Source organism: Colossoma macropomum, unplaced genomic scaffold (genome assembly GCF_904425465.1).
Source record: "Colossoma macropomum unplaced genomic scaffold, Colossoma_macropomum, whole genome shotgun sequence".
Taxonomy (NCBI): domain Eukaryota; kingdom Metazoa; phylum Chordata; class Actinopteri; order Characiformes; family Serrasalmidae; genus Colossoma; species Colossoma macropomum.
The window spans coordinates 34,067,514-34,080,203 of NW_023494804.1; the positions used below are offsets into that span (position 1 = coordinate 34,067,514).

Here is a 12,690-nt window from a genome sequence, read left to right on the forward strand (position 1 = left end):
GGCCACCGATATTTTTATAAATGGGAGAGTTAAAGTTAAAATGGCATATACACCGATCAGGCATAACATTATGACCACCTCCTTGTTTTTATGCTCATTGTCCATTTTATCAGCTCCACTTACTATATAGGTGCACTTTGCAGTTCTACAGTTACAGACTGTAGTCCATCTGTTTCTCTGCATACTTTGTTAGCCCCCTTTTACCCTGTTCTTCAGTGGTCAGGACCCCCATGGACTATCACAGAGCTGGTACTATTTGGGTGGTGGATCATTCTCAGCACTGCAGTAACACTGATGTGGTGGTGGTGTGTTAGTGTGTGTTGCGCTGGTCTGAGTGGATCAGACACAGCAGTGCTGCTGGAGTTTTTGAACACCTCAGTGTCACTGCTGGACTGAGAATAGTCCACCAACCAAAAATATCCAGCCAACAGCGTCCTGTGGGCAGCATCCTGTGACCACTGATGAAGGACTAGAGGATGACCAACAGCAGATGAGCTATCGTCTGACTTTACATCTACAAGGTGGACTGACAAGGTAGGAGTGTCTAATAGAGTGGACAGTGAGTGGACAGTGAGTGTTTAAAAACTCCAGCAGCACTGCTGTGTCTGATCCACTCGTACCAGCACAACACAAACTAACACACCACCACCATGTCAGTGTTACTGCAGTGCTGAGAATGATCCACCACCCAAATAGAACATGCTCTGTGAGGATCCATGGGGGTCCTGACCACTGAAGAACAGGGTAAAAGGGGGCTAACAAAGTATGCAGAGAAACAGATGGACTACAGTCTGTAATTGTAGAACTACAAAGTGCACCTATATAGTAAGTGGAGCTGATAAAATGGACAGTGAGCGTAGAAACAAGGAGGTGGTCATAATGTTATGCCTGATCGGTGTAGGTTAACGATGATTATCCTGTCTAGTGTTGCTGTGTTGTGGCTATGTATTGTGAATCAGTGGTCCATATTTAAAGTTTTTAACATGGCTTGGACTCATTGTGTGTCATATGTGGATTATGATGTGAACCCGATGGACCTGCTATTGGGCCCAACAAAAAACCAAAGAAAGCCACTTGTTTAAGTCTGCTGCCAGAGGAGTTAGGCAGTATGCACGTCCCTGTTAACAACAGTAAAATCATTTTATCAGTTTCGAAGTGTAGAATCTAAGCTTTCTGTGTGCTGCTACTTTTTTTTATCGCTGTATAAAAAACGATGCACAAGGCTTCCTTTATTGTTGGATGCATTGTGTTTTTTTTCTGAGCTAATGTGCTAAATTATTCAGAGCACAGTATGGATTGGTAAGTGTTTGTTATTGATTTGTTTCAAAGGGATGTAACAATACCAAGATTTCACGATATGATGCGAATTGTCGTCTTTGCATCATCACGTGATATGTTTTTGATACATACGTAGAAAAGAAATAACTTTTGCATTTATTTATGTATTGCTAATTCCTAAATGTTCTTTTGTATGCTTGTTGAGGGGGAAATAGGCACCAGTCATTGTTAAGACATAAATAAAAGATAATGTAAAGTTCACTATTTGTATTACATGTCGCACATGTTATTATGGCTTGTAATTAGAGCTGGGCAATATGGCAAAAATGTAAAATCATAATACTTCACATTTTTAAGTTTTATTTATTTTTTTTCTAACATCCATTAAGTTATAGAGACAAAATAGTGGCACATTTTAAAAATACAATCAAAACTGCAAATACTGCACTGAATCCAATTAAAAACAGGACTAGCGGTGCTCTCTTTGTAATCGGAAATGTGTTTTGTATGTGATGATGTCCACAGTTTGCTTAGAAAAGAATGTGATGCGATTCATCATGATAAACATTGTTTTTTTTTAATGTAAAATGTGGCTCTGAGTTTCTGGCTGAAATGAGTGGGAGGAGGTTTTCTACCATGGATTGATCCCTCCTAGCAAACTGCGGAATCCAGGACTCCCTACAACTGAATAGTGGCGCAAATCGAAAGCTGTTCAGAATCTGCACTTAGCAGCTGCTTAAATACTGCGGGGAGAAGTAGCTGCTGCGACCCGTGTTTTCTTCATGAGGCTGATATAGGCTTCTTGTTCACCAGCCTCTTATTCATTTTTTTTCATTCCACCTTAAATAGAGAAGCAGTTACTTTGTGGCACCTGCTTCCTTTAAGGTGAAAGAACATGTGTATAAGAAGCTGGCCACTTTTTACCCGTCATCACTGAACTTGACTGGAGAATGTGAGGATGATTTTGCTTGTTCTAGCTCAAGTATGTTCTATCTGCTCTCCATTTCACACAGCTTAGCTGATGACCTGTCCAAAGTAGGCCAGTTCCAGAAGCTGCACAGCTGCTTTTTTAATGGTTATTGCTTTTAGGAATATCTTCTTGTGCTGTGTTAAATAGAACTATATAGACCATTTTGGGTATCGCATATTTTACAGCATGAACTCTGTATTCGATTTATACCGTATTCGATTCATAGCGTATATTTTCTAGCAGCCCCCATATCGAAAAAATAAAAATTAATATCTTTTGTAATACCCCTTTTTCATACGAGAGCAACGGTAAAACGTGACTGATACGTGACTTTATTATCGGCCTTGAATTCTACATCAGTGCATCCCAAGTAGACAGCGTTCTTCTGGTGGAGACGCTCAGCATCATGAACAAGAATGAACTATATAAGACAATTCCATTCAGTCTGATTCCTTGTTTTTCCACACTGGGCTTCATCTTGTGGACCTTTATGGCTGGTAAAAATGACTAATGTTATGCTGCCGCCTCAGATTTATTGGCTGGTTTGAATAGGGGCTAGAGGTTGAAAGGGTACTTGTTCCGGTCTCTGTAGTAGATCTATTGTGTGTGTTCACAGGAGAACAGCTGCCTGAGGTGCCCTAAATACACTAATCTTCAAATCTCATCGGCTCGGAAAGTCCTTTTGTGTCTTGTGTGAACTACTGGAGGACCTGTATTGGCACGAGACGTAGCAGTAGCAATGTTTTGACTTGCTCATGGCATGCAGATGTTTTTATGTGTTTTTCATAGCCATAGGTAGGTTTTCTTCTTTCCTCTCAAGGGCATACTTGTGATTCAGGTTGTTTTTTCCTCCTTCATGTTATTGTTATTGTCATTACTATTATATAGACTGGCAGAAACAGAGGTCGTTGATCAATCCTAGTACTCTGAGATGCTTTATGTATGCAATCTCAGATCTGTGGGTCCTAGTCTTGTGCTGCTGGATGGATGTGGTTTCAGATAAGCGCTCTTCAGCATGTTCAGCATGTTCACAGCAATTCATATTTTACAGTTACTATGTTTATTAAAACAATAAGGCATGAGAGGCTGTGCATTACAGTAATTTCACAGTTCAAATCACAGTCACACAAGTGTAATCAAGCAGTGTAGCTTAACAGCAGGCTATGGTTACCAAGCAACATAAGTCAAAGATTATTCTGTGAACAGCTCAGTGATTTTAATAACTTGGCACATAAATACAGAATTCAGGACATGTATGCAGTCAAATATGTCTACATCAGGGATTTTACGACAGCTTTGAAAGGAGCTCAAGCAATCAGACACATATTTGTGTGTGTGTGTGTGTGTGTGTGTGTGTGTGTGTGTGTGTACCGGATCAGCTGCTAATATACTGCATGGTAGTGAAAGAGTTAACATTGCGGTGGGCTGGACTGATGGGGTTAGGGGAGGGTAGGGGGAGGGGGAGCGTGCTGCTGTCTCAGTCACATTAGCATTTTAGAGGCAGTGGCTGCTGAAACAGTGAAGCCAGAGAGAGCGAGGCTCTTCTAGTGATCAGCACTACTCACTTTACCGGCTCACAGCTCAGAAATTTAACCAGACCGAATCCTCTCTCTTTCTCTCTGTCTCTCTCTTTCTGTCTCTCTCTCTCTCTCTCTGTCTCTCTGTCTCTCTCTCTCTCTCTCTCTCTCTCTCTGCATGTAGACACTGGAGCACTCGGAGCAGGACAGGCTGGTGGAGGCAGACGGTGTGTGTGATCTGGAGGGCAGCGCGCAGGGCGATGTGGAGCACGACCCTCCTCCCGTCACCCCTCCTGCCCCGGAGCCCCACTCACCGGCGCCTCCTGTAGACGGCTTCTTCAGACGGCTGGGCAGCCTGTTCCTGTTCGGTCGAGCTGAGCCCGGGGGAGCTGACAGGCAGAGTCAGTCCGGCACGGAGTCAGAGGTGCAGGGAGCAGAGAACGCACAGCACACTGACCCCGAAACAGTGCCCACAGGAGAGAGAGAGGCACAGACAAGTGTGGAGGGAGTAGAGCAGCCTCTGAAGCCTCTGGAGCTGTCTCAATCTGTGGCTGGTCCAGAGGTTAAAGCCACATTGCACCCTGAACAAGACATACAAGACCCACAGTGAGTAGTTTCACCCTGTCCTGCCTTGATGTGAGAGCTGTGTATGTGTGTGCAGTGGAGAAACCTAAGAATACAACTACTGGAACTTGCGCCTTAACTATCCTGGCAGTAAGTTTCTTTTAATATATATTCTTTTGATCTTGGCCCCATTATGCTTTCGTCCTCCTGGGACGTGATAAGTTGTTATCGAGCTGTATAATTATCCATTGTTCATGCGCATAATTATGCACTGTTCAGTGGTTACCATTTGTCTTACCAGCACTGTATATTGCTCTTTTTGAGATTTTTGTTAAGAAGAAGTTAAGAAGTTCTAGTAACTAATCTAAAGTTATAATCATTGTTTACTTAAGCTAGTTTTCGATGTGACAAAATGCAGTAATGCAAATAATAAGGATGTAAATTTCAATGTAAATGTGTAAAACATGAATGCACGTGTCAACACCACTTGGTTTCTTTCGAGGGTCTCGCATGAATCACTTTTCATGGAAAACCACAGTCATTCTTAATTAAAGTGGGCAAGGAAGGGGAGGAGCTTATGTTATGCACACACCCGTGGTTAAATCACTGTAATTTTTTATAAATCAGCTTTTAACTGCAAGGGTTGTGGTTTTTGGGCTTTATTTTGTAAGGGAGTGGTGCAGCAGGCATTCTGTTGGAGAGCTTTTCTTTTTTTGAGCCAAGCCAATCTGTGTAGAATATCAGCAGAGCTTGGTAGAATCATTTTTAGCATTTTCAACATACAAAACATACAAAAATCAGATTAAATCTCGAGCTTGGAATTGAGCTCAAAATTTTATTGACTTAGAAAATATGTGCATCGCTTTGCGTCTGATATATGCATGTATGCTGTGCGCATGGTGCACATGATAACATATGAGCAGAAGGCACATATTCAGGCACTCCTCAGTTTTGCTGGACCAAAAAACTGTATTATATCGAGACACCACTGTATCAATTTGAATTTTGTGTATCGTTACACCCCTAGCAACTACAAGCCCACGTCCACTAAGATGTAGGAAATGCACGTTTACTCAGGTCTTTGTAAACACAGACCTAATCCTGGTGAAGCTGTGGTCTTGTTCTACAGCTCCTGATCTGAGCTCTAGCCCTGCGGTAGTAGCTCATCTGTGAAAGGCACTTACTTAAAGTGACTTTCTTTATGAGAAGTTTGATCCTGCAATAATAAGCATGATGGAATCTCAATTCCCAGACAAAAGTTGCCATTGTGTCTCTGAGCGTGTGGGATCAACTTCAAAGGGGGCTCAGGCAAGCTGGGTGTGTCACAACCTCAGCTGGAGACAGTGGGAGAGGGAGGGTGGCAGGACTGCGAGTTCTAGCCCCCTGGGGTGAGCCTGTATGCATGTGTTTGTGTGTATGCATGTGTGCTCTTTAATGAGCATGAAGCAAACACATCACAAGGTCACTGTCTCGACACAGCCTCCGCATCGTATGATTGCGCTCACCCGGAGGCCTGGCGCGCGGTGATGATGTCATTGCCCTGGCGGTATGGGCTTTCCACAGTGCTGTCTTTCATATGGAAGAGACAGCGAGTCTGAACCACACACTCAGACACAGAGAAAATAAACAAAACAGACCAAAAGTAGGCCGGTTGGCTCACATGGTTCCGTTATGCCCTCAAGTAGGAAGAAGGGGGGAAGAGGAGAGGAAGAGAAGGAGAGAGAAGACAAGATAAAGATCAGGATGATACGCTTAGATTAGACGGAGCTGATTATTGTCTTATTTCAGTGTGAAGCCGCTGCAGTGTAAACAAACAGAACCACACGCTGAGTACTAAGTCATTTTACGCTAGACCATTGCTTGGGAAGTGTTTGGTGAAAACTACGAAGTAGCTTTGGGCCGATAATAGATATCATCAAATATTAAGAAAATTTTAATAAAGGCTCACATGCAAATTAATGCTCTTTTGTTCTCTTTTCCCGTGTCGCTACTTTTTTTTTTTAATTGCTTCACATTTATTTAACCATTCCCGTTGTACAATCATTCAAATCTCTAGTTAGTTCAAAAATATATACAAAAGAAAAAAAATTGCATTAGATTGTAAAAGAACATCACAAACATACATACTTGGGGTCCCAAGTAGTAAGATTATAGCATAAAGTTTCAGTCCTGTGAAGAATACTGTGGTAAATGCAGCTAAAACAAAGAAACTCCAGGACATGAGATCTACTTTAAAATGGACAAGCTTATCCTGAAAAAGGGTGCCAACATGCTAGTTTGGCAGTATTCTGATTTCCAACCACCCAAACGCTGAGAATCCTTGGACGTTAAGGGTTACGAACTGTCTGCGCAGAATATAGCTATCGTTAAAAATGATTAAGCAATATTAGAAGCTTACTTGTTAATTGTTAAAGCTTACTACAGACAATAAAAAAGTATTAAAAAACAAGAAAAGAAATCCACTGCCTTTCAAGCCCCATCCAACAGTAATAAAACCCTGTGAAAAAGGTTTTAAATTCTGTTAACTTTAAGACGCCACCATTTTACCTGACACACTTCTGTTTGCAACCATTAAGCTTTCACTCTCTCTCCTATTTCCCACTGTAAAAAGCTCCGCTTTCAACTGAAAATGCTTTATGTGGAGCATTTTCTCAAATTGTTATAACTTGTTCAATAAACCACTGATTTTTTCCCTAAGAGTGTTTCATTTCCATTCAGCCTGCACTTCCTCTGACAGGCTTTGGTCGGTCTGAGCTGTTACCAGAAGAGCTCTTCAAGGTCAGCATTTTTCAGTTTAACATCCAGTTTCTGATGAAGCATCACTGGCTGAAAAGATTCAAGCTCACATGCAGCTGATTAACATAACCGATAGAATTCTTAAAGATGTAATTCATACCTACTTTAATGTGCACATCATTCCTGAGTGTCTCATTCCTGGTGTGTGTGCTGCCTCCACAGGGTTTAGACTGTATTTAGCACACTCTTACATGTATCTAAGTTGTCAGAGCTCAGACACTTAATGTCGATATGTGAGATAAGTAAAACCCTGTTCCATCTCACAAACCATCCTACGGCATTGTCAGCTTGCGTAATCACCTTCTGAAGTCCAGTATGTATACAGTATGCGTAGTCACATACAAAGTCCAGTATGATGTACTGATGTATTGTTCTGTTATTTGTCTTTTGGACGAGTTGAAAAAGCATCACTCTGACATTAGAGAAAACAAATATGATGATGGTGGACCGAGGGTGGGCGGTAGTGAAAGAGAAGCACGATTGTACCGAGAAATTCCCTGAAGGAGTGGAAGTTGCGAGGAATGCCCTGACAATAATGATAAAATGCTAGCATTGACAGTAATGCTAAAAGAGCAGGCGTGCTACAATACAGTACAGTCAGATTTTATGCTACATGCTGTACATTTGGTATCAGACACATAAAATTGGAATAGTATTATTAGACTTATATAAATTGGAATAGTTTCCTGTGCTCTATTTAACAACACTCCATGATATTCCTAAGAGGAACAATCATTAAGTAAGAAAGGATTCGTTGCATGCTTTGTGTGTATATAAATTTATTTGTCTTCTGTGGAAATTATATGTGTCTGTTGATTATGCTTTCAATAGGCACTGCAGCCTGGTTTTGGCAAAATGAATATTTCTTTCCTCTGCATGAAAATGTATTGAATTGTGGCACAAAAAACAACACACATCATATGATCTGTGGATTGTTACACCCGGGGGTGGGCACTGTGACAGTGTTTATTGTTATTGTGATAGATTACTAAGTTATACACTGAAAATTATTGGCCAAAAACTGAAAAAAGCTAATAGTAAATAAAAACAGTTAACATAAACTTTATAATATTATTGCAGTATATAGGCTACAGTATATTCCATGAAATCCAGTGTCCTTGACAAAAGAAAACGGTTGGTCGTCCAAGGCAGTAAATTCCATATTTTTTTTTAGTTTTGCTTGGCTCTTCGGTACTGTTGTGGCTACAGGCCGTGTTGGCGTTCTACTAGGAACTTTCCTGTTTGCTTCTGCTGTTTTACTGTATTCAGGGTTTTGAACGGCATGCCATGTTATGAAGTGGTATCAAACCTGTACCAGCAATGTTTTTGAGTGTTGGGCCAGCTTTTACTTGGGATAAGCAGCGATTACAAATTTTGTCTAATGTTCCTCATAGAAACTGTGAAATAGTTCCACGTGGCTGATATTTTCACTGTTGTTCTGCTGCCGCTCAAACTGTTTGAACGTGTCTGTGTTGACCCGCACAGGAGAGTGAATGAACAAACAGCAATTTTAATTACTATTTCTATTACTGCTGATTACTATTTGTGACTATTTATATTTGAAAATGTTTGGTGGGCAAAATTTTGACACATCCACATATGTTATGTCGCAGTACGATTTTCTAAGCATATTATGGATGTCAACAATACTTAAAGAACACTAAACAGCTGCATGCCTTAATACAAAGAGAGCATAATTAGTGATGTTTAATTGGACTTAATGCAGTGCAGCATTTAAAATGTTGAATAAAAATCATTGTGTTCATAGTCTTTGATATGTTTTTTTTTTTCAAAGTGGAACTACAGGTACTCTTTTGTCTGTTCTAACTTATCAAACTTTAGAAAAACAAAATCTCATGATACATACAATGATCAGGCATAACGTTATGACCACCTCCTTGTTTCTACGCTCATTGTCCATTTTATCAGCTCCACTTACTATATAGGTGCACTGTGTAGTTCTACAATTACAGACTGTAGTCCATCTGTTTTTTTGCATACTTTGTTAGCCCCCTTTTACCCTGTTCTTCAGTGGTCAGGACCCCCATGGACCCTCCCAGAGCAGGTACTATTTGAGTGGTGGATCATTCTCCGCACTGCAGTAACACTGACGTGGTGGTGGTGTGTTAGTTTGTGTTGTGCTGGTACGAGTGGATCAGACACAGCAGTGCTGCTGGAGTTTTTAAACACTGTGTCCACTCACTGTCCACTCTATTAGAAAGTCAGAGACGATAGCTCATCTGCTGCTACACAGTTTGTGTTGGTCATCCTCTAGTCCTTCATCAGTGGTCACAGGACACTGTTGGCTGAATATTTTTGGTTGGTGGACTATTCTCAGTCCAGCAGTGACACTGAGGTGTTTAAAAACTCCAGCAGCTCTGCTGTGACCAATAGTACCTGCTCTGTGAGGGTCCATGGGGGTCCTGACCACTGAAGAACAGGGTAAAAGGGGGCTAACAAAGTATGCAGAGAAACAGATGGACTGCAGTCTGTAACTGTAGAACTACAAAGTGCACCTATATAGTAAGTGGAGCTGATAAAATGGACAGTGAGCATAGAAACAAGGAGGAGGTCATAATGTCATGCCTGATCAGTGTATGGTTTATTGTGAAAATGTAATGAAATATAGTTATATTGTTACACCCCTAGTTAACAGCCACGCTTTTGTTCTTACCAGTAATAGTGTTTCATAAGCCTGATTAAATGAAAGTTAGTTCTGGCCATGATGTCCTTTAATGGTATGTGAAAAATAGGGAATACTTTTGCACAGCTTTTGTAATTCGTCAAATGGAAGGTACATGTCAAGTTGTGCAAGAAAATGCTCATCCTTGACTCTGTTCCTGAGTGAGTTCGGCAGAACTGAAGTGAATTGAGTGTTGGAAACTCAAAGCATCTTTACAATGCAAAGATATTTCACAAGGTGAGCTGCTGCGTGTGTGCATGTACGCAAGCACTTGGGCCTGGACAGTGGGCGCATAATGACTAGAAGCAGAGAGAAAAGAAAAGGCCTTGAGTCTTACTAAAGAAAGAAAGACAGTGAGACAGAAACACTGAGAGAAAGTGTAGGTGAGGCTGCTTTCTGCACCGTTGTACAACTAGGCCAAACAGAGCTTCTATTCATAGCGCTGCAATTAACTACAGAAACCTGATTTACTGTACCTACTCAGTGAAAGAGACATAGATGGACCAGGAGGCTTGAGATTTCGGGCCTGATTAACTGAGTTGCTGATTTTACAGGATGTCAAATGTGTGTGCTGCTGCAAGAGAAGAGCACACATTGCATACGAGTAGAAAATAATGTGATTTGATTGCAACAGCAAAGTAATTTGGGGTAAAATTACAGAGATAGGATTGCTACTTTCTGAGTGCTCCTGAGTGCAGAGCCAGGCTCCATTAAAGAGCAAGAGACAGAGCATAGCAAACAGTCCGCTCCAGAGGAGGGTCATATCCATAACAATACCTGCACAGGAAAGCCTGACAGAACAGCATATGTATCAGATTGTAAAAATGACAGAGTGTGTGCTGCAGAGACCAGTGTCATGCAGGATACCAGAGAGCCTGTAATTTTTTGAAATAATTCACATGAAAACATTGAAATCATTCACTTCACAGTCCATACTGTCCATATATGGAAGCTAAGCTGCCAAAGTAGCCCATTTTGAATTTATTGTGTTTGTCATGTTATAAAACCAGCACACTTACGTATATCTGCCTATTCAGCCTATGTCAGTTTAGCTCTGCCCATTCACATTGAAGGTAGAAGGAGTGTTTCAACCTAGATGGCTTTTTGAATGAGGCACAGTACAAGGCAGCAAATCAGAACAGAGGTCATTTACATATCAGTCTTAAAGACACAGTAATGAAAAAAGCCTGTTCAATTTTAAAAAGACTTGAAAATAGTCCTGTAAAAATTGTGTTTTTGGTACATAAAACTACACAAATGGTGGAAAAAAATACGATGCAAGTATGCAGGATATGCCCCCTTTAAAATGTGGTTTTCCAAGCTCTGTGCAGTCTGGCGTTATGTTTGGGAACGTGAGAAGTGCAGCCTAGATGGGCTGCTTCTGCACTGTGTTTGGACAGTTGTCTCTTGAGACGCTGCAAGGTCTCTCTCACTCTCTCTCTCTCTATCTCACTCTGTCTCTCTCTCTCATTCTCTTTCTCTCTCTACGTTCATCCTGTGTTTGTACATGTGTAGCCATCCTAGCTACTGGGCAAAGGAGGGTGGACAGACATTAGACCCTAGAGGAACCTCACATGGAATTTGAAACTCTAACATTCACTTTCTCTCTCTCTCTCTCTCTCTCTCTCTCTCTCTCTCTCTCACTCATATACATACAGTTTCTCCCTCTCCCCTTTCATTCCTTCTTTCTCTCTCTCTTTCTCTCTCTCTCTCTCTCTCTGAGTAATGATGACTCATGGTATGGTGATGAGGGTAAATGTATGTAATGGTCTGTATCCCCATGTGAGCCTGGAGGCGAGGGGCAACGTGCAGTAAGTTCAGCCGCAGGGATTAGAAAAGTCTGGGCTCGACGGCAGGAACGAGAGAAGAGCTGTGCTGAGAAAACAGCACTGCTTTCGAAATAGAGCTGCACTCGGCCGTTCTCACTTTCTGCTTATAGCTCATCAGGTTCAGGGCCAGAGACGGAAAAAGAATGTAGCTTGCTGATTATTAAAGCTTGTTCTTTGTTGCCAAGAGAACAATTATAGATTGAGCCTAAAAGGGAACTGTATAATCCTGGAACATGAGAGAAGAGGAGTCTACAGTTCATTTGTTTAGACATGTCTGTGGAGGATGGGCTTTAGACCCAGCCGAGAAAGCTGCGCTGCACTGCTTGCTAGGAATAGTCTGAAGAGTGACAGTTTGCCAGCTCTGTTCATGACACACACACACACACACGCACACACACACAATTTCCCACACCCGTATGAAATGCTATGTATTTTTAGCATGCTGCTTCAGAGTTGTTACACTGTTTAGATTTTGAGGTGCCTTCAGTTTTCTACCTTTCAGGGAGAAACCATAAGCCATGCGTCTTTCATGTCTGAAGATGAGATTTCAAAAGATGTTTAGATATCAGTTTCTGTCACTATTACTGCCTCGTTCCTGTGCAGCCTTTGGATTGTGCACATCTTGCTTTATCACAAATCCTTTGTGGGATACTTTGAGGTCCGCTCATAAAGAAGAAGCAAAAGATGGACTTTATAGCTCTTGCTAAATAAGTAAGTTAGTCGAGAAGTTCTGTGATGTTGCCTGTAAACAACTCTCACTTTGGAATTAAATAGTGTAGAAACTATTTGGTTCCAGGAAAGAGGGGAGGATGTCTGATTGCTGGCAGTATGCTCCAGTGTCTGCTCATTGGTTAGGGTTCGCCTTTGCAGTTATGTGATCCTCGGGAGTGAAATGACAGCCTGCTCTCCCCTGAGGATAAAGGCAGAAGACTGTGTGCTGGTATACCAAATGCAGGTGAGCCATTCACCCGGCAATCGAGGCACAGATGTTTGTAGGAATATATATGTGTTTAAGCCAGTGTTTCTCAACCCTGGTCGTGGAGGCATATTGCT

At 41.5% G+C, this 12,690-nt stretch overlaps 1 protein-coding gene across 1 annotated transcript in view; it reads left to right on the top strand.

Annotated features, from left to right (window-relative positions):
* The window catches only part of LOC118824540, a 52,996-nt gene that overhangs the window by 7,984 nt on the left and 32,322 nt on the right, over positions 1 to 12,690 (top strand). The window contains exon 3 of the mRNA XM_036594773.1: positions 3,950 to 4,371. Coding sequence (XP_036450666.1) covers positions 3,950 to 4,371 — 422 coding nt within the window. The remainder of the gene's footprint in view (positions 1 to 3,949; positions 4,372 to 12,690) is intronic.